Source organism: Pleurodeles waltl, chromosome 3_1 (genome assembly GCF_031143425.1).
Source record: "Pleurodeles waltl isolate 20211129_DDA chromosome 3_1, aPleWal1.hap1.20221129, whole genome shotgun sequence".
Lineage (NCBI taxonomy): Eukaryota > Metazoa > Chordata > Amphibia > Caudata > Salamandridae > Pleurodeles > Pleurodeles waltl.
Window position 1 is genome coordinate 825,996,205 of NC_090440.1, and position 23,614 is coordinate 826,019,818.

The 23,614-nt window shown below is 40.6% G+C and overlaps 1 protein-coding gene across 6 annotated transcripts in view; it reads right to left on the reverse strand.

Annotated features, from left to right (window-relative positions):
* Window positions 1–255: 255 nt before the first annotated feature.
* PLEKHA7 (pleckstrin homology domain containing A7) overlaps window positions 256–23,614 on the reverse strand; it is a 1,012,616-nt gene continuing 989,257 nt past the window's right edge. For 5 of the 6 annotated variants that reach the window (XM_069223724.1, XM_069223723.1, XM_069223727.1 and 2 more), the window contains 5 exons: window positions 18,786–18,947; window positions 12,558–12,691; window positions 8,453–8,595; window positions 6,635–6,744; window positions 256–3,958 (listed from right to left, as the gene is read on the reverse strand). In XM_069223724.1, coding sequence (XP_069079825.1) covers window positions 6,647–6,744; window positions 8,453–8,595; window positions 12,558–12,691; window positions 18,786–18,947 — 537 coding nt within the window. In that variant the 3' untranslated portion in view covers window positions 256–3,958; window positions 6,635–6,646. The remainder of the gene's footprint in view (window positions 3,959–6,634; window positions 6,745–8,452; window positions 8,596–12,557; window positions 12,692–18,785; window positions 18,948–23,614) is intronic. The other variant, XM_069223725.1, reaches the window with a different exon arrangement.

Here is a 23,614-nt window from a genome sequence, read left to right on the forward strand (position 1 = left end):
CACATACTCCCTCTTCATGGGTTCTTTCTGGTGACTTGAGCTAATGACTGTCGTACTATGTATAAAATATCTATTTAATACATATTTCATAATTCGCAGTTCGAAATACAAATTAAACCTGGTTTTACAACCTTCGTATGGTTAATCTTGGCACTACCCACACCTATTTTCATTCAGAACGACTCAAAGAAATTGTCCAGGCCGTTGTTTACAGTTTAATAAACTTTTTAAGAAAATGGTCTAGTCAGGCAAAGCACAAGTTAATGAAATATTTTAATCTGTACATACAGAATACCAATCTTTCAAATGGTTACATCAAATTTAAATTAACATCTTTTTGCAAAATATTAATTACATTTTTTCTCAAAATATTTTATAAAGGCAAAAATAAAATTCTTTTGTTTTGGCAAAACGTTATGAAATTGACACTGGCAGTGTTGAGTTAGCTAAAAATAGACTGCATTTCTAAATATATATATATATATATGTATATATTTTAAAGAATGTTTTATCCAAATATAGACAAAATACAATAAGAATTTTTAGCTCAAAACCCTTTATAAGTGGTATCCTTCATTTAAACTATTTTGATGCATCAAAAAGAAAAATCGTCGTTTCACAAAACACTGCAACATGTTAGCATTTCACTCGACATCTAGAGCTGTTATCATAAAAAAGACATTACCGTACATGCCATTATTGATGTTAGCAGGGTCTGACTTTATTACATTGGAAATAAGGTTCGAATAGCAGCGCAGTAGATTTCTTAAGCTAGGCAAACCAAGGTTTGGCCCAGCTCTGCTCTGTATGCCTTGCAAGCACTAGATCTGTATTTATTGAAAGCACCTAGAAGCAGACTATTTTGCTTGAAGTCGTATACAGATCAATGGATTCATTCGGTGTTAAATGTGAAAGGCAGATTGCAAGACATGCTAAAAAAAAGCATGTCCCTGACATTCTCAGCAGTAACAGCTCTCTTTTACTCTTTACAGTGGAATTATAGTGGGTGGGGCACACAGTACATGTACAAGGCATGGATATGAATGAAAAACTAGTTTCCACTCTCCTACATGTAGTACAGCCAATAGAAAAATAGCACCGTTTTTGGATTACGATATCTATTGTGCCTTAACAATGGAACTTTATTTAGAGCCACTTTTTTCGAAATATCATGTAATGGGCCATTTATTTCAGAGTTTAGTGTAAATTACCACTTGCTTCATTTTAACATACATCACAGTTTTCTACTATACGTTCCTGGAAAAACTATTTTCAAGAAATAATACCACATTGCCCCTATTTGTTTTATCAAGTGTATCAAGCACAGTACTTTTAATATATTAGACATTGTTGCTGCATAACAATTCAAGAAGGCTGTAATGCCTTTGTTCTAATACTGTCTTTCTGCAGCACTAAACATATTCATGTGTGCTGAATCTATCAACCCCACGCTGGGGATATGGACCCAGATGTCTGTAAGCCTAAAAGTGCAATATCTATATGTATTTAAGAAGAAAACTGCCAGATCAACCGAGTGGTTGGGGTTTTCACAAGCATCTGAATGTACTGTTCATTTACTCTGTGCAGAAACAAAATGCCTGAAGGAGGGGAAAGAGAGCAGTCATCCTTCCACAAAAATATATTTCTTCCTCCGAAGAGACTGTATTTGCATAGGACCCCTAGAATCCACAGAATACAGAGATTTAATTGGCTAATGTACCTCGCAGGTTTTTGCAGGCATTAAAGATATGATGGCGATAGGAGAATTCGTGGCATGGCGTAATCACTTGAGGTTACCCGTCCCCACACACATTAGGTGTGACCATGTACCTTGTCATTTTAAACAAAATAAACACTTGATAATTTGTACTTTACTCATAATTTTGCTCTGTCTTTGAAATGGAGATCTGAAATTGAATAATCTTGTCGGCAATACACTCAGATTTCCGGAATCATTAACTTGGGTGACAAATTCATTTAGTATTTGAACCAAATGAGCAGCTATTCCAAGCAATGCATCAAAACAAATCATGCCGTTTTTGCTAACTACATCTGTTATGTGTTGTCACTGCTTATTTACAAATAAATATACACTATTCAGATACGTTGTGTTTATAATTTCGGTCTGATTTGTATGAATGATCAAATTTGCTCATAATATACTACTTATTGTGTTGGGTTTGCATTAAATATAACATTATGAAATTAAAACTAAAGGCAGATGACATATGAAGATAATTATTATGCATTATAATACACATTGTGATAGTATTGGCAAGTGGTCAAAATGTGCAGAAGCGCAGTCGTATGCATTACCTCAGAAGTGCAAGATTAAAGGTTACGGGGTGGAAAGGAAGGAATAAGTGTGCTTGGAAAATCTGATGTCTAGAACTCAAACAATTGAAATGTTTCTCAATCACATTTCTACTGCTAAGTGTCTTCCATATATATTTAGGGAACATTTTAACAGGTCTGTGTTTTTGATGAAGTAGGGGTTTAATGTTGACAGAACACTGACAAGTCAGATAGCAATTCAAAACCCCAGAATACATTTAACATGTTCAACTCCTGTGTACATTGAAAGCTCTGGAGGTATAGGAATAATCCAATGCATTTTCTTTAACCAACAGAGCACCAGTCTGGCTCCTGCTGAATACTTGTCACTAAACATGTGACCAACCTGTAGATCTTTCCAAAATACATTAATGTAGCACTTGTTGTGCGTTATTGTAAACATCCTTATGCAGTTTAGTGCATGTTTTCTTACACATATTGTGTGATCATTTGCTTTACATAGAGGACATTTATTCTTCCTCAGCAAAGTATCTGTATTATACAATTACAGTGTACTTTGGATTCAAAGAGCCCGCTGAAAATAAAAAGTGATGCTTCTAGATGGTTAATGAAAGGATGAAAAACCATACTATTGTTGCATGATGTTACCCTTAAGAAATGCATATGTAATAATGGGAAAAAGAAACAACTACATTTACAAACATTCATGTGTACAATGTTTGCTTATTCTTATTGCACGAACATCAGTAGTATAAAAATCCACAGGAAATAAACTATTCTTGTGATATGTATATTTCCAGTTTCCCAACCATTAAGAACTGTATAATATTATTTCTGCACTCAACCTAAAAAGACCACGATTCATAACATCGAGCATAGTATCATCTTGAGGTTCTGGTGAAACGTACATATGACTAGCCTTTATCTTTATGATTTCTCACCACCTTTATTGCGTCACTGAACTCTGATACTTATAAAGTATATATTTGTGAAGCATTACTATTGGTTTAAAATATATGATTCAGAGGAGTGACGTCATTCGCTGCTACCCCTTGCATTACAGATTTTGAAAAAGCTGTGTTTGTGCCAGCCACGATAAATCTACTTACAAATGTAATGTATAGATTTCAAAACACTAGTCCTTGCTTTAAGAGCTTCTGAACTGTTGTAAGAAAAATTGTGAAAGAATGTTATGTTGGATATACCTCTTCACTCACTGTTATATAAATATATGTACATAAAACAACTTGCATGAATAAGACATACCTGAAAACGTTGTAATGCCAAACAGTTTTATGAAACTAGTCCCTGGACAGCAAACAAATAAACCTAAACGACACACTCTTTTAAAAATGCAATGCCAGTATTTTACATGATGTAATAAAAGTGCATCTGTATGTATAAAAGTCAGAACTAAAATAGGCGTCAAAATCATTAATAATTATAATACACATGAAGGACAAACGAACTATATCCGTGTAGAAAATCCGGTCTTTTCGTGCATCTTTGTTGTGGTCACGTGTGAAAGAAAATCTGCTGATACTTGAAACTAGCAGGTGAAAAGCTGGTTACGCTGAGTTCTTTTAAGTTGTTTTTGCTCTTCTGCAAAAGAGAAAAGCTGATGTCGTGCTGGCTGGAAATCAGTGTTCGTACACAGCTTTGGCTGAAAGAAAAAAAAGAAAGGAAAACGTGTCAATAAACCAGCTGAAGCTAACAAGTGCGAAGGACCAATCTGTCATGTGTTAGTTACTAGACCAAACGTCTGCTAGACAGGGCATTCAAGCAAATATCAATGATGACATAGTGGTGTGATGGAATAGTTTTTTCTCTGTTCCTACCTTAAGGAGAAATTAACAAACAGAAAAGCCTGGCCGTAAAGTTAATGTTGTCCAATTTTCTGGAAAAAGGAGTGACACAGCTCCCTTCCCTTCCTTGCACACACACCTGCACAATCTTTTTAGGTGTGTCAGTCACTAAATGCAAAACCACAGTGAATCACACAAATATACAGAAAGACCACTTTTCGACTTCGGTACGTTCTTGTGTGTCCTCCTGGGGATTGAAATGCTTTGAATAAAGATTTCCATTTCAGAGGAAAATCTCCACTGCAGGTGTAGTTTGTGGTGCAAGAAAGTTTGTGAACTGGATCTACAGGCACAGTTTTGGACCCACAGGATGAATTGCTATTTATTTTATTATTTATTTTTTGTAGCTCAAAATACTTATTTCATTACTTAGTCATTTTTTGCTGTCAAAAATTCTACTGTAAAATGAGGAGGTACTTGACTTGACCAGTTGTTTAAGAATATGCGGTCTACGAGTGGTTCTTCTGTGAAATATGGATATTTATAGTACATTTTAAACTGCATTTCCGCCAGGAGTTTTAAATAACTCAAACAATTAATCAATATGTGAGCGCGAGCATCACCACCAGCTTTGCAAAGGTGATCCCAACAGTCCAGTCTTCCGACAAATCTCTTCCATACGTCACTGTTGCATACTCCTAACCAGCCCCTATATAGTCTAGTTAATACATACCACGTTTTTAAATCTATGAATAGAATTTCTTTTTTAGGCTGGCTTATATTTAAATATCAATGTAAAAATGTTTTGTATGACAGCTGTAATTGTTTATCAAGCCAGCTAATGGGAATTCAACCCCTCAAAGGGACCCATTTCCTTCCATAACCATTTTTACTGCAAAACATTCTCTTATGGAATGACAATCTATGTATCACCTTCTGTATTTCTCACTCATTTGGAATTTCCTACTATGATACATTAAAAAATGAAGACCATCCTGTTTTTGTAGTAATGATTGTGGCAAACAGTGTAAAAGCGTTCTTATTTTATTGGAATCACCATGGCTGACATACAAAAAAAATAATCTGTAAAATGCTCAGAAATGGAACGTCCATAAGAACTGATTGTCAAAGTTGCCTGGTTTAATCAAAAGGATAAAACAGTGCTTTTGAAATTCCGCTACAAACCACATTTCTTCAGGAATACAGGTATAAAAACAAGCCATCAAAACCTAAAGAATGTTAATGAAATACATCCCTATATTAATTTCCCAAAAAATGCCTTCTGTTCGAGAAAACAGATGTTTGCAGAATACACAATGTGCAATTTGTAGAGTAAAAAAATATTTACTACCTTGGCCTTGATTAGGTGTTTTGCAAAATTCCAATTGGATTTTCCCAGCTGCCAGAATTACCAATACTGGCTGGAATCGCCACATGGAATTCCTGCAACTACGCTTTAAACTCCTTGGAAAATAACCAAGCAGAATTTTACCCAGTATTTCCTATACGGAAGAGATTATTGAAAACATTTACTGCCTGCTCTGATAAAGGGGTACACTGATACGAAAGGGGCGGTGTGAGGCAGAGGTCCCAAGACAGCAGAGTTGGCGGGGTGGAGGAGGGCAGTAATAGATGCCACATGGAAGGAGTGAGCATTTCATGCTCCCGCTTTACTGCAGATGGAGGTTGGCAGCAGGCCTCTGGGCTATCATCTGGCAGCCCAAAATGAAAACAATTTTACTGGTGTTTTTCCAGCCGGTAAAATTGGATCCAGTGCTCCTGCACCAAAAAGTTGTTATCTACAGGAATTTCTTAATGAGCTAACCAGGTTGTTAATTAGGGTTTGTGAGTGAGAAGGTAACACTGTGTACGTCCCTTGGCTTCACATGAGATGTAGCATTGTGTTTTTTTTGTTACACCCAATGATACACCTTGAAAACTTTAATGTAAAAACTACTATTCAGTTCAATTATTTTGCTGTTAGTTCAGTGCGATGGATGTCCAACGAAGTCCAAAGGCTTATTATGTTATCACTTGATTATTTAAAGTGAGAAGAGGCCCAGAAAGCAAATTCTAATTTAACTTGAAAATAAATCAATAGGAACAAAGGTTGCCATGAATTCTATATTAACTTGAAATACATCACTAGGGACAAGCTTGCCATGTTAGACCCTTGTCAGCATGCAAGTAGAAGATTCGTTTTTGAAATTTTCCTAAACCTAAAGTCTTGCACATACTCTCATCATGAGTTTCATGAAGTGGAGATAAAAATATATTTTACTGTATACTATAATAATTACGTAAATAATGCTAATCATAGTAACAATTACTTCCACTTAATTAACAAGGTAGCACACGCCCATTATATTTATTCAATGATCTAAATTATAAAAGTAATAATAATGTACAAAACATGCCAAATGACTGCAATAACACAACTAAACCGATTTTGTATGATGGTTATAAAAAATGCAAAAAACCCATGAAAGGACAAGACGAGGCAAACACAACAAAAAATATCAGTTAGTCCTTACTTTCAAAGGTGCTTAGACAAATGTGTAGTGAACTCCATTGCTTAGGGGGGGTGGAGGTGTCTGTGACACAGGAAGTAAGGGTGCATTAGATGGGAAGGCCAGCTGTTGCGCTAGAAGGGATCACATACATGATTTTTAGTAAACACAATTAGACATGCACGTTTAACAGAAAAGATAGTCACTAACAGCTCTTCATTAGGCGCAAAATAAAAAGCTAAAATTAGATTAGGCAATTTAGCAAAGAAGTGATTTTTCAAGATTGTTGAAATATTCACTGACTAATGATTTTTTGGGTGAGATTTTCAAGAGAGAACTGTGCGATGATAGACAGACAGAAGAGCACATAGTAAAACTAGACTACACTAATTTATATAAAGAAGCCTACCAGCATGCAGTGCACGCAGGACACATCTGCACCACACAGAGGAGCACTGGGCACAGAGGCAATCATCAATGGTGTAGTTGGTGAAGTCATAACACATGCCAATTGTGATACCTTGTATGAAGTCATAAGCAGCAGACTAGGGCTGGGAACTTGTGATTACACAGTTAATAATAACCAGTGAAGTTCAGCATATCAAAGGAATTTCTGATGCAGGTTTGTATTCTATCTTAGTACAGAACCTTAATGTCCAAAGTTTTTTTAATGTATGTTTTTAATAATATACTTTGTCTGTTGCGAGTAGTGAGCACACTGCATGACCAATGGCCATAACCTGTATCTACACTAGGCCCGGCCCTCAGTCATCCCATTCCCACTAACTTTGCACTTAGTGCCCACACTGGATCATCCACGACCATGTCTATCTGGTACTGGGCACAGTGCATGGCATGCAGCCATGAATTCTATCCAGTAACAATGCTACAAAGTCCCGACAGGCCATGCCCCATTTACTAACCTCAATATCCTCAGGCCAGAAACGTAGTCACACGTGGGGCACTAGGTACACAGTATAGCTTTGGATAATGCCATTTACACAGAACCCATGCAGACATGCAAGTAGATACTATGCAGAAAACACCACGTTTAACCATGTCCTGTGCCCACTACCCATTCCCTTCAGATGTATTTTTGAGGTCATGGACCAACTCGCGGTCTACAGATCTCAGATCATTTTGGGTGCCCTCAGTATGGAAGAGGGGGACAATGTTAAGTATTGCATTATGACAATCTTTTGGTTTTCCAACCATGGATCCAAAATGTGTATTTTATGTGTTGAAGTCTGTTTTTGTATCTTCCACAGCAATGCCGGGTCTGCAGAGGTGGTGGAAAGAAACAGCTCTGCCCCCACATGGCCGCACAAAAGTCTGTTTCCAAATGTGGTTTGCCAACCGAGGCATTATTTAGTAGACCTTAAAATGGCTTCTTGCACAAATATAATCAGCTCCTGAAAGCCAAACAAATGGACAGCTAAGTTAAAAAATATGTTTAATGAACCAGTTAGCAGGCCAAACAACAACCTACTTGTACATTTTTTGACCCTCGATTTTTGGTGATTTAGAAAAAAACTATTAAGGGAATGTGAAGCGAGTTAAAGATTCCAAGTTTTGTCTGAATATATTCCGCATCTGTTGCGGGTTGTTCATTAACAAAAATAAAACTTTGGACCCGTCCAGACCACTTTTCTCAGTCCTCAAATTCTAAAATGATATTCATGTGTACTTTTTTGGAATGTTAAGCGCAGATTCATCAAAAGGGGCCCCAGTAAGTATTGTAGGTGACATAAAACCCTATATTTTCTACGGACTCATCAATTGAACCAAAAATGCAGGAGTGTGTGTGCATGTAAAATAAAGGAAACTCAAAAGATTTATTACCTGCTACCTGCTTGCTACGCTGGGATGCCTCGGAAGCCAAAGCGTATGATATAGTAATAATGCGTTCTTGCTCCTGAAGCTGTGTACCTACATCCTGATAGCTCAGCTCATCCGGAGAAACCACAGGCTGAAGATTGTGCATACTAGAAAAATAAGAAAACATTAATTAAATATCGAGAAATTAATGGAGGTCTTCTTAGAAAGGATCACTCAAAATGTCTCAAATCTCTCCCTGCATCTCTCTCAATGAATCATTATCTCGGAAACAACGACACGTTCATTTTTTACACAACACATGGTGAAGTTAGTCATGTCCTTCCTTCATTTTATTTAAATGAATGCAGTAAATATTATCATAGTTTATTTCAAAGATTGCTTCAGTAAATTGCAGATATTAGCTTCCAAGCATGTTTTCCTCATGAATACTTGCTTCCTTAATAGTTTTTTTTATAACCTCACTGACTGGCGCATTAATTGGTATGAAAGGTAGTGACTACAGATTCAGAATTAATCGAACAGTATAGCACAACACAACCAATTTGTTTTACTGCTGTTTCATCCTGAGAAGGCAGAGATGTGAGCGCTGAAATTAATATTAGTAGTTTCGACATGTATTTCCTTATTTGATTTAATATTTAATGTGTATTAACGGTTGATGTTAACGTGTGACACAAAATGTGCATTCTTGATTGCCCACCATCGAGTACAAGGCCTGCACATGCTCTTAGAGAATAACGTACTAACGTTATATTAAAATGCATTTCTCTTCAAAATGTCTCTCTCTGACAAACTAATACTTGGAATAATATGAGTATTTCTTGTTTTCTGCTAGGCTTATCGTAGACAAGGCCACAGCAAAAAGTTATCTAACTTCCGTTGTATAAAAAGCTTCTTTTGTTCAAATTACAAACTTGTCCAATGTATTTATTAATAAAATTTATTTTTCTGGAGGAAATGATGCAACACAAGAATGTTTGCACATCTCTGTAACTACTGTCCGGCAGTACAGTATCTGGAATGTGCCAAACAAAAAGGTTTACTGATGGCGGTCAGAAGGAACCCAGGGAGATGCATTTAATATAGTTTAGAACTACACAAAAGAAGGAGAGACCAGTAGGTGTCATTCCAATATTAAAACGCAACTTTTCACCACATTGCTGATATCTAACGTTTTTGTAATTGGGTGTTCTTTCTTCGCCTGATGTTTTTGACCAATGGCAAGTGTATAGTAGTTTCAATTTGATATTTGTATGTTGAGAAGCAGGGGCAGTTATCCTACTACAATCCACTTATGAAGTCTTTCTCCATTACACCGCATGCTATGCCAGATAGTCTACTGACATTCTGGTGCTTTGTTATTTTTCTGAGTTTACCTTACCTGATCAATGCTGAATTTATATTCTGATGGTTTAGTAATCCAATAGTCCAAATTCTAAACCATCCCCCTTTCCTGTTCCTGTCCTGATACTGATGTTGGAGTCCCCCTGTTGAAGTTGAAGCTGTTGTTCTGATTCTCTAGGGATAGGTAATTATGTGTCATCTGTGCATTGTTATTTGTCTTTTGATTTACAGGTACCAACTGCTACTGTTATAATACTGATGCTGTTTTGATAGTGCCATAGCTAGATGTTTTCTAAATTTGTGTTACTAAAACGTCTGCATGAAGCCCAACATGCTAATGCTAATTCAGGGTTAGTAAGGTGTTTTTCACTTCACCTATGATTTGATGTCATTTAATTACTGAACAAATGTTTGCAATTTCTCTTGTACAAATATTGCTGCTACTGATTAGTTTCTCCTTTATTGAGATTATCATACTTATTTCTCTGTTTAAATTGAGATTCTTTTGGAGATTTTGCCAGCCAGTAATATTTCTTTCCTTGTATAATTTGGTTTTTAGACAACTTTTCGTTACCCTTGCATTATTAATATAGGGAAATAAAAATTGTAACTGATAATAAACGGGGTGGTTATTCATGGTCAAATAGGTCATGATGTGTTCCTTACCCCCAGCCACATAATATACATCCAGCTGGGCCAGCTGGCAGAAACAGTGTTTCCACCAGCTGGAGCCAGCGGCAATGTAGCAGTGCAGCAGGTGCAGCAGCACCCGTCGTACATTTCACTGCCCATAAATCGGGCAGTGAAATGCGAGATGGGGCTGTGCATGGGGGCCCCTGCACTGCCCATGCCTAGTGCATGGGCAGTGCAGGGGCCCCCAGGGGGGCCCGATTCACTCATTCCACCAGCCTTTCCCTGGGAGTGTAAACCACCAGGGAAAGGCTGGTGGAATCCAACTCATTATCCTGCAGGCAGCGCTGCCCAGTCTGATCAGAAATGCTACCACCGCCAGGCTGCCCGGTGGTGGGAGCCTGGTGGTGGTGGCGTTTCAAACATGGCGGTTCAGCCAAGTTCATTATATGATGGTCTGGACCACCATGCCGTTGGCGGAAATTACCGCCACCGCCGGCATGGCGGTCCAGAACGCCATGTTCTTCATGAGGGCCTATATGCCAAAGTTCACTTTGTACATCCACAGATCCCATGATTGGACCTCAGATCGCACAGGCCAGGAGTACAAGACAACCCAGAACCCCAGAGTGGCTGGAGTCTTCATTACACCCTATGAGTGGGACTTTTTGTGGATGGTGCCTGGAAAGACCTTGCAGAAAGAGTAGTAACTCAACCCAAGATGCAAACTAACACAAATGCTAAAAAGCACAGTGAAGCGGGGCACAGCCTTTTCTCCTTCAGGAACATGATGTAGAGGTGACTTTGGCAAAATGCAACAACAAGTGTAGGTCCACTAAATTCAGGAATTTGTTTGGTGTGGTGAGAGAATGTCCCTCTCTACTAGTTTTGCACTCATTTTACAGAATCACAGTTCTCCTGAAAACTTGAGATCATCCTAAATCTAGAGGTCAAGGTCACCTGAGATTTGCTACAAGATCCCCAAGAAATAGGTATTATCTGGGTGTCTGAAGAGCCCCATAAATCAGGCCACATTTATTTCAAAATAAGAACAAATAAACAACCTAAGATAGGTAGATAGAAAGACAGATGGATAGATAGATAGATAGATAGATAGATAGATAGATAGATAGATAGATAGATAGATAGATAGATAGACAGACAGACAGACAGACAGACAGACAGACAGACAGACAGACAGACAGACAGACAGACAGACAGACAGATAGATAGATAGATAGATAGATAGATAGATAGATAGATAGATAGATAGATAGATAGATAGATAGATAGATAGATAGATAGATAGATCTCAAACCTCCTTTGGGGATCTAAAAAATGGCACATAGTAACTTTGCTTTTAAGCCTGACTTGTGCCAGTAGGTCGACTTTGATCTCGCTTACAGCACTCAGTCTAACACTAAACCTCATGGCATCAATAGGAAGGTACCACATTTGATTCATGTTTAACTGAATATTAGTTAAGCTTTTTTAGTTGAAACCATTTGGTGAATTTTCCTAAACAAAAGTGTTGATGTTATAAAATATGTGTTCCTTAGCCAACATGCCTCTGTACAAGCCTCTTGTGTTAAGAACCGTTTTTTCTAACAGTCCTTTTCACTGCTAATTTGATGCCTAGGATGAGGTGGATTTGCTTTCTTATCAATTTGACACTACTGGCTCAATGCTCTGCATCAACGTTAGAGCCTCAGTTACTTCTCGCCACCAGAAGCCAAGTAACCTCTGGGGAGATAGGAACACCTGCTGATATGGCGGTAATCCATCCACTCCAAACATACTGATAGGTAAGTACTGATGACATACCTTTACAATGACATAAGCATTACATCGAGTAGACGTTTTCCATGTATTCTGAATGTTTGCTATATTTCAAAACTGGACAATGTCCCTTTACAGGACTCAAAGTTTCATCTGTTGGGAATGCATGTTTTTTCGGTGTCCACATTTGTTTTCTATTTTTAATCTTTAGTGAATGCTTGAACACAGAGAAACCAAAACAATGACTATGTTACAACTTTTTAACGTATTTTTATAACTCTATATATTTTTTTCACTTCTAAACATGCAGCTTCATCCATGAGCTTGAAAACATATGGGAGTGGTAGGCTCCAACCTGGAACGAGCAAGAAGGTGCTTTATCTTCTCCACTTTCCTGTGTCTCGCTTCCAACTCCTCATTGCTGAGAGGTTCTTCTGGCTCCATTTCAACGTAACGTTCTGGAATGGCAACCTTATCCGGTTTTGACAACTAAGGGAACAGAGGCAACTTGGTATTAATGCTTTGCATGCAATACAATTACACGTAAAGTGTAATTAGTTATTGATTGGTTTACCGGGGCTATTTCTTTTACTGGAAATGAGTGAGCAGTGTGAACTGCTGAAGCCCCCAGTAGAGGCTGAAAGCCACACTGTTTTTAGAATTTCTTGGACTATCAGTCTATCACTGTGTCCTTTAAAATGACATATTGTTCCCTCCCACGCCCAATATACAATCTTTCTATTTCTTAAAGCAGCTACTAATAATGATGGACATCCTTCTGTTAAGTGGAGAGCAGGGCATTCAAACCCAAGTAGTCCCGCCAAGAGCTCACCAAGTATTTACAAGTCTGCTGCTGCCTCAACAAACCATGACAGAACACACAGAGCATCCTAAAACCATACCAAGCAATTAGCACTAAGGTTTTATTTAGACAAACACAAGAGAAAAACTGTCATGATGGTAGTCATGCAGGATGACAACCTGGCCACAACTCATTCCATATGCTCAACCCTGCTCACCTTCCTGAGGCACTCTACTGTGTTCGCCATTATTGCCCCATCACTTTAATTTAGAGATTACAAAACTGAATAAAGTCCTTTAGCATTAGTCTACGCCAGGTCTATCTGTTCAACAGTGAACATGAAAATTAAGTAAGAACACCATCTAGGATACTACACCAGCCACTCGGGAAGTACCATTATGGTGTCCTCTGTCACCCAACCTTTTCAACACGCATATATTAATCTAGTTAAGCTAATCTTCTCCCATGCCACCCAGATTAATCTCAAAGTCATGTAGGGCCACTTCGCTCAACCTACTGGCTGCCTAGCCGGTCACGGAGGAGTGACTGGGAAGAGCTAGACACATGCTAAATAGTCATTTTTTCAATGCACAAGTCACATTCCTTAGCCAAAAACTTCTGCAGCTTCCTTAAAGCAGAGGTCAAGGCAAGCTCTGTTAACAGGGAAGTATCCTACCAAATTCTTCAGTTCTAAAAATGTCTTTGTTACATTCTTCACCAACTTCACAAGCCGAAACCTGGTTGTGCAATTGCCCTACACACTGATGCTGTTAACTACAACACTCTAAACTCCACAAATGATAACAATGAATGAAAAAATATATGTTAATGGACCCCCACATCATCAGTCCTACAAGAACTTCAGTAATGCCTTGTTGGAGCCCATATTCAAATTATAGATCCTCTGCCAGATCAACATATGACTAATTCCACCCATACCAGCAAGGACACACATTATATACAAGTGCTTATGTTGGCAGGGCAGAGGCTGCACTACTGTGCTACAGGATGATCTCTGCCAATCCAACTATGTCTGCCTGGCAAGGTAAAGCAAGGTTCAAATATTTCTTTAAGGATCGTAGGACCAGAGGCTCTGTTTCAATAGAACATCGCAAAATCCTTTTCAGTCCAGTGTTATCACACCCTTGTCACTCAGATGGAATTCTAGAATTCACCGTCCTAATAATATTCCCAAAGGACCTCAAGAACTTACAGCCTATCTCCCTGCTCCCCTTCCCAGCAAGTCATTGAGAAGACCATCAACAGACAACTAACCCGCATCCTAGAGGAGAACCGCACCCTGGACCTTTTCCAATCTGGATTCCGCAGCAACCACAGCACTGAAACTGCCCTCATCGCCGACAAAATCAGAACCATAGTGGACAGCAGCAAAACCACGGCCCTCATCCTCCTGGACCTCTTGGCCGCATTCAACACTATCTGCCACCACACCCTACGCTCACGCCTCAGCAATTCTGAAATCCGCGACACAGCCCTGGCCTGGGTCACCTCCTTTCTCACCGGCAGAACCCAGAGAGTCCGCCTCCCCCATTCCGCTCGGAGGCCACTGAAATCATCTGCGGCATACCCCAGGGATATTTCCTCAGTCCGACCCTCTTCAACGTTTACATGGCCCTGCTCGCTAACATCGCCCGATCCCACAACCTCAACATCATCTCATACGCTGACGACACCCAGCTGATCCTCTCCCTCACCAAGGACTCCGCCAAGACCTACCTCCATGAAGGAATAAAGGCCATCGACGAATGGATGAAGAGCAGCTGCCTCAAACTCAATTCCGACAAGTCGGAAACCCTCATCTTTGGCTCCACCCCTCCGAATGGGATGACTCCTGGTGGCCTGCCACTCTCGGAACCGCTCTGACTCCTACCAACCACGCATGCAACCTAGGATTCATCTTGGATCACTATCCATCACCAAGCAAGTCAACGCCATCTCCTCCTCCTGCTTCAACACCCTCCACATGCTCCGAAAGATCTACAAATATATATCCACCAAAACCAGAAGAACAGTCACCCAAGCCCTCGTAAGCAGCAAGCTAGACTACGGCAATGTCCTCTACGCAGGAACCACGGCCAAACTCCAGAAGAGGCTGCAAAGCATCCAGAAAGCCTCTGCACGCCTCATCCTGGACATTCCCCAGCACTGCCATATCACAGACCATCTGAAAAACCTACACTGGCTCCCACTTAACAAGAGAATCACCTTCAAACTCCTCATCCACATTCACAAAGCACTGCACAACCCTGGACCAGAATACCTCAACAGGCGACTCTCCTTCTACATCCCGACCCAGCAACTCCGCTCTGCCGACCTCGCCCTCGCAACCGTCCCACGCGTCTGCAGAACTACAACCGGCGGTAGATCATTCTCGCACCTCACCGCCAAAACCTGTAACACTCTTCCCACCCACCTGCGCCAGACCAAAGACCTCCTTACCTTCAGGAAACTTCTCAAGACCTGGCTGTTCAAGCAGTAGCAGCACCTTCCCCGTGCCTTCTCCCCCCTCCCCAGTGCCTTGAGACCCTCACAGGTGAGTAGTGCGCTTTACAAATCCCTGATTGATTGATTGAATATTCTCTGAACGGGGAGGTCAAACGCAATATAAAATATGTTAATTGTTGAGAGGCTCTGGATACAGAAACAGATAAATAAACAATTGTCTGAATAGAAACCCTGCATTTCCAGTGACAGCTGCCAGTGATCTAAAGACCAGGAAAGATGGCTCATTCTCAAGAATTAAGAATGTAAGTAATTGCGGAGTTGGATCTAAGGACAGAGTGTGATAACGAGCCATGTCAAATCTCTAGAAATCTGGACATGCCACACTTGTGGAAAACTGGGGGTCTAGTAATGTCCTGAAGATATCGCCCCAAGCTGTGAAAGACAGGTTCTAATTCATCACAGGTACAGTGGAACTCCCTGCCTGCTGCTGATGCCCTGCCTGGAAGTCGGAAACTGTGCTTGGTATTGGTGGAGTCAGGAGGAAAAAAGGACGCAGAAGGACTAACAGATAAAGCTCAAAAGTCAGGAGCTCAAAGCTCTATTCTCAGTTCTCACAATGGCAAATTGACCTTAAAATAACATTAGCACGGGTCAAGGGTTGTAAACTTGTAATGCAGACGTGTATATGCGTCTCTTGGCTCTGCGCATTTTTTTCATTCTCTGCAGTCAACTAGTTTCGCAATTTAAGCGAAACCCTCCGTGTCCAGGAGATGGCAGTAGCGCAATGCAAATACCAACGCACGTGGGCAATGCGGCAATAAAGTAGATGTTGTCACCTTCACCGACCTACCATTTGTCTCCCTTATCTCCCCCACGGCGGACCCTTTGTCATTCCTATAATGAGCGCTGTCCATCTCGCTGCGTGTGAAAAGAAGTGCGAACAATACCGTTCAGGCAGCCGCATTTCAGCGCCGCGACATTCCCAGATACTGCCTCTTTGCCATTGAAGGGACTGCAACATTTCAGTAATGTTTGTGTTTAAAACGTCAATACCTGTTAATCTCATTGATGGGGCCACCTACGCAAACTCACACGAATTGCACTACAGAGTAATTTCGATGATACAATTTTCTGCATACTAACTTCGAAGGTATCCTAGGCTGTGGCTGGGTCCCCAAGGTAAACACTTAAGTAATAATTGAGCACCTTCTGTTTTACTCTCTTGAGCAACACGCACATCCACTCCTGGCGCACCAGTGCTTAAACATGAAGAACTGCTGCGCAGTTTCAGTCACATAAGCGCATTCGTTTTCACGTTCTCATCTCGTCTAGCTGACTGCGCCCCTTGGGACCGCTGCGCAGGAAGGCTCCGTTAGTTACTTTATGAAGTTGCAAACGATGCAAACAGAACTGAAACCTAAAGCAATGCGCGTCCACCCGTCTCTCCCAGCAGTCCTTTAATGTGCGAGATGCACGCCACAGAGTACAATGTGCCCCAGAGCTGGTTCTTGCACTGGGAATACACATGCAAGGTGTGGTTCACCTCTGGAAGTCTATGAGGTGGCCTGATTCGCTAGGGCATCTGGTTGGGGTATACCATGTTGGGGTATACAACTGATACCGAGGTCTGGACCAGTCCCCTTCCCTTAAAATACACATGATCCCAGGCACAGCAGGGCAGTGCTGAAGATATTTGCATCCAGTGTTGGTTTGTTAGGTTAGCTGGAAGTTAAGGAACCTTACTTCTAGTGTAATGTTATGTAAACTAGCCTATAAGCAGCCTTACTCGTAGGTTTGTTGGAAGGAGGACACAGGCTGCCTTGCCCCTGGCTTTATCCTATGCTATGTTGAAGACAAAGAAGCCTCGCCCTTAGAATTATGGGTTGTTTGTGGAAGATACCGAGCCTTGCTCCAGGTCTCAGGCTATGTTAGGTGGACGATCAAAGAGCTCCCACTGAGTGCTTGATTACAAGTTACAAAGTGCCCATTTTCAGCTGCAAATCCTCATTTTTGTAACAAAAGGGATTCAAATAGTTTCAGTTTTTCCGGAAAACACCCCTCATTGATTGATCGCTTGATTTACACTTGTTTAAAAGACACTGGGACTGTATTATAGAAGAGCCCAGGTGCCCAACAGGCACGTGTGCTGGCTTTGCACACCCCACAAGGCACTTTGGTATTACAGAAGGGGCTGCAGACACTTGTGTGGCCCTCTCTGTATTACCGATAGCGCTGTTGCACATATAGTGCGAGCACTACACCTAGAGGGTGTCCCTCATTTGCATGGGGGCGTGGCCCCTTGCAAATGAGGGAATCTCTGCCTCTGCGCACGCGCCATATTATAGATGCTGGCGCAGAGGCAAAGAAGCCACCAGGAGACGCAATGAAAGTGCACCACCTGATGGCAGCCCTCTGGAGGGGGAAAGGGGTGACCCATGGACTTCCCCCAGACATCCCCTTGCAGGCAGGTGCAGTCACTCACTGCACCTGCCTGTAAGGGGATCTCTAATCCCCCTTTAAAGTGCAGGCGCATTGCCACCTGCAATGTGAAACACAGAGCGGCTTTAAGGCAGCCACTCTGTTTTTCACATGAATGCGCTGCCCCCATGGTAGCGCATTCATGCTAATATGGCATATTGTCCTTTTCTGTGCTGGGTGTGTCTTTTATAAGGTGCACCTGGCGCAAACAAGGAAAATGCGCTGTATATGTGATACAGCCACTGGAGACAAATCAGGTCAAAGTATGCACTATACAAGAGTAATACGCCACAGGGGAAAAATACAGAAACAGAACATCTTGGAAATAGTCAACACTCTTACGGAATGCAATATTAAGTAAAACATGTGAAATAAAAACAGAAACTAAGTCGCTGACCTGAATTACCTAAACGTTTTTTATATTCATTGTTCAAACATCAATCAGTTTTTTTCATTACAGGAAAGGATATGAACATACGGTCCCATAATGACCCATTTCAATGCCTGTTTTTAATAACTGCCGGGTCTAAGACCCAGAGGGACAAAACCTACCTAAAGCCCTGACTGGAGCTGAATTGATCAATCCAAGTATCAGAGGCAGCAACATGGGCACAGCAGGACCATAACATGGACAGTGGGGCTTTGGAGGATGTGGCGATTAGGGAATGATGAGGCCAGGTTAAAATAATATTGCAAATGAAATCAAAACTGATGCATACCAGTTATGCTACAGCAACGGTGCCTTATTTACATAAGGCAGAAGGCGAATATTATTCAATGAAAAAAACAAAGGTTAACGCTAATTGCTGTGTCAACTTAGTAAATTGAATTGTTTACCTCTTTGCTGATATCCAAGTCGTAGTCCTGGGGTTCCAGGTCAAGCTCTGTTACTGGAACAGCTGTCACTTTCAACCAATCAGGGTCCTCTTTCTCCTTATCTTCTATTCCACGCGCTGCTCTCTCAAGTAACTGCAAATCAAACTCTTGCTCACGTTTCCACTGGTGACAAAGAATAATGTTAGAGAGCACTTGCTTGGGAAACATGACTCTTTGCAATAGCTTGGGCTACATCTATGAAAAGAAGAATGCTAACTGCATGCTCCCACCAAGAACTAATCTGGATTTACTGCCCAATGATAACTTATCATTGTTAATTTAAGGAATTTACAGAAACGTAACATTAATTTCTTGTTTATGCTTGTGTTTTACTGTATGTTTTTCTGTACAGTTAGTGAGTCTAGCTCTGAGGCTGTTACTCTACAACATTGCTTCAGCAGACAACATGGTTACCTCTGATAGTCAAAGGCGTACCATGGGGTATGCGTTCAGAAAATGGTAGTACACAATAAAAGATATTACTAAGGCCATTTTTGCCACAGCAATGTCATTCAATAGACGTATACCCATTTCTGTGCATTGGGTAACATATGTCATGTCTATACTCACCCAGTAGGTTTGAAACATATCTAAAGTTATTGACTCGTCTGAGAAACAAAATGGATGTTTAAGCAAAGCGTTCATAGGCATAGACCTTAAAACGTTTTGTGAATTCCATATCAGATACCAAATTATACACGTTTTTTTCAGCAAAAAACAACAGAGAAAGCACTAACACTCTTGCTAACTTTTTCTTTATCAATGGGAAAATTTTAGGGAAAATATTTTTCCTCCTGAAGAACTCCTTTACCTACCTCCCTTCCAGTTTAGTGGCGTGGTCTTTCCCAACCTGGAAAGGAAATTGTTTATTTGAGCCCTTGACATGGGTAAATCTCTGACCTTTCAAGGGCGGTGAAGGGTGCAGAAAAGGGTTTGTGAATAAATGTTAACATTTTTGAGTTTCCACAAACATCCAGAGCATCAGCATCATGGAACCAGAATATCCACTTTCCATCCATTGGAGGTGACTTATTAAAGGAGAAACCTCCGTGTGAATAGACCCTTTTACAATTGTGAAACTATATTTCACAGTCGAAAGCAGCTTCCTGAATGAGGCTTATTGTGGTTTTGCATCTCCTACATTATATATCTTGAAGTAAGAACACAGGGCCAGATGTACGAAGCCTGTTTGCATTTCTTAACGGTCAGAATCGGTATTTCGGGCCATTCAGAAATGCAAACTGGGCTTTTCTAATGTGCAAAGCCCTTTAAGAAATTGCAATTTGCGATTCCCAGAATAGGGAGTTTCTATTTGCATTTCCTATTCTGATGTACCATGCATTTCCTAAATGAGATTTGGGCATTTTGGAGATGCACTTATCACCGACTTGAAGTTGGTGGTAACCAGGTGCAATTTCAAAAAAGCACCCTAAAGTGTTTTTTTTTTTTTTTTAAATTGCTATACAGCACACAAATGCCCTATAGGCATATGTGTGCTCTACAGGTGCACCCCTATTTTTGGGGTGCACCAAGGGGGACTTTTTCCAATTGCAATCCCTGGTTTTGCATTTCCTAAACAGCGATTTCTTTTTAGGAAATACAAAGACGGCCACTGACTAAAATGCAATGGGATTTCTTAATACCGATTTCCTAATAGCAATTCCTACTCTGTAGGAATAACTATTAGGAAATTGGTATCTTAGTACATAGTATTTTGTATTTCTTAAATAGCGATTTCTATAAAGTTGCTATTTAAGAAATGCAAAATGCAAAATTGCAGTTTCATACATTTGGATCACAATGACTTGAACTAACACTCATTTAGCGGAGTACCTTATATAGGGATATTTTCAACAAGTTCTTGTTTAATAATGAACTGTGCATTAAGTGCATTTTTAATTTCCTCTTGTGTTTTATGTCTTTACATTTCTGTACTGCTCTAGCCATTTTGTAGGAATTTTGTTTTTGCTTATTTAATGCCCAGGAATAGCCACATGTACTCTTACTTAACCAGTGGTTGTGTACATCAGTAGTACATCGAATGAGGGCCTTTGAATGGTTTTGGTTCCAAGAACATTGTATTTGGGGACAGCCTGCTTTTGTGCCAGAAACATAAAGTGAAATTAAAATAGATTAGGAGTCCAATGGCTGTTCATTTTTATTACATTTTTAATATTATACATTAATTTAAGGGCACCAAAAATGACAAATTTTAGGAATTGGTTAGAATTTGAGAGTGAGATGTCAGGAGACCTACTGGATATACATCTGGGGAATATACCAAACTCAATAAAACTTTCTCTAGGTTCAAAACATTAAATCAATAACAGGAGTATTTTGTCTACAGGTTTAACAGAGGAAGGTTAATGTCAGAAATATGCTAACAAGTGGTTCAGTGAGTAAAGAGGGAGTGGTGTGATTGCCATGTGTCAAAGTAACTGAAATGACGCTTTCACTGCAATGACACTATAGTAATTTGGGACAAAGTCAATATAATCGTGTTGCGGTTTAGCAGAGTATATTGTAGACTGGACTGGTAGACCAATAGTAAATAAGTGTCAAAGTAATTTAACCGGATCAACAATACCTAAAGATTGTTAGACCTGATTGCCTTAGGGTGGTTTCCCCCCCAAACTTTTCGCATGCCTCCCTCCATTTTCTGACTTCATTTTTGCTGGCTTTAGGACTCTGTGCATGTTACCCCTGCTAACCAGTGCTAAAGTGCTTGTGCTCTCTGCCCTAAAACATGGTAACATTGGCTCATACCCAATTGGCATATTTAATGTACTTATAGGTCCCTTGCAAAGTGCATTGCATGCGCCCAGGGCCTGTCAATTAAATGCTACTAGTGGGCCTGCAGCACAGATTGTGCCACCCACTTAAGTAACTCCTTAACCATGTCTCAGGCCTCTTATTACAGAGCCCGTGTGTGCAGTTTTAAACTGCCCTGTCAACCTGGCAAGTTGAACCTCTTGCCAGGCTCAAACCTTCCCTTTTTATACACATCAGTCCCCCTAAGGTAGGCCCTATATGACCCACAGGGCAGTGTGACATGTATTTAAAAGGCAGGACATGTACCTGTAAGTTTTGCATGTCCTGGTAGTGAAAAACTTCCAAATTTGTGATTCACTATTGCAAGGCCTGTCTCTCCCATAGGATAACACTGGGATTACTTTATTACATCTTATAACTGTAATACTTGCTGGGAAGAGATAAATGTCAAGTTTCTTGTTGTTGAACTCACAATTTAAAATCACAACTTATATTGAAGTTGAATTTAAAATTGCAGTCCTGAAAATGCCACTTTTAGAATGTTGGGATTTTCTTACTTTAGCCATTTGGTGCCTACTGTCTTTCTCCAATACATGTCTGGGGTGGGGTGACAGCTTGGCTTGCACATTCCCTCTAGACAGTCACATACAAAGGGAGCTTAGGTGAAACTGAAAGGCTATCAACATCCTCATGGACCATCCTACGCAGGATTGGTGGGAGGGGTTGACACACCTGAAAGGGAAGTGCCTTACCACACACAAACAGCTGCATAACCTCAGGAAGGAAGGTCCTCTGTGCACTTCGAAGACCCTTCTTTGAAGTCTCCCCCACTTCAAAGACCCAAATGGGTATAAGTACCGGACCTATGAAACCACCAAGTCAGTACACTTCTGAACCCGTGGATACTCTGCCAAGAAGAAGAGCTGCTGTGCTGCTACAAGGACTGTCACTGTGCTGGCATCTGCTGGACCCTGCTACGCTGGGCTGACCTGCTGCCCTCCTGCATGCGATTGAGAATGACTGGAACTGCATCTCTCCATCTCAGAACCAAAGTGACTCCAAGGGCTTGCTAGCTTGCCTCCTGTTTTCTGAAGCCTCAGGGGCACAAAAGACTTCCATCCCTCCTGCTACAGCTCCTTGACCTGTCTTCAACCAGCTCCCAAATGGCAACCCTCCAGTCCTGGGACCTTAAAGTAGATTTGAGGCTCCTGAAATCCAGTGCAAATGGGCCCACTTGCACTAGAACCACACCGCTCGCATGAGGATCAGCATGAGCCACTGCAAGTTCATCTCTTCGCACAGCAAGCATCGCCACTCATGACCGCAAGGCTCCAGTCCGCCCATCCACGATGCCCATCTGACTCTTCACGCTTGCAGATCACCTACAGTGACACTCTCCTTGCTCCCAGCAAACTTCTTTCCTGAGAAGGAGACTTTTGGCTCAATTTTTACATGGTAAAACTTCAGCAGTACTTACCTGGAACTATATCCAACCAGTGCTCCATCATGGTCAGACTGAACTTTTGGATTTACCCCGGTGTAGTGTGATCAGATATCCCTGGTTTGTGCTTTATGCTTTTAAGCATTATATTTTAATCTTTTGAAATTCATACCTCATCTTCTACCTATTGCTTTTTTTGTCATTTTGGTCTTGTTTTACTCACACAATTAAACTCTATTCTTCTAACCAGGTATGGTGTCTTTTTCTCTGGAGTTTACACTGTTTTACTGTTTGAAGTGTTGCACAAATACTTTACACATTGCCTCATAAGATAAGCCTGCCTGCCCTAGGCCAAGCTAACACAGGGTGAGCACAGGTTAACTTTGAGTGTGTATCTGACATACCTTACTAGGACTGTGGCTTTGCCTGGACAGGGTGCATTCCTCTGCCACCAGAAATCCAATTTCTAACAATTAAATCTACAGCAGAGCCTACAATAGGACAAATCTAGCAGTTATTATTTAAAAAATCCACAAAACATGTCTAAAGGTTTTGATTTTGCCTTTGAAGATTTTAC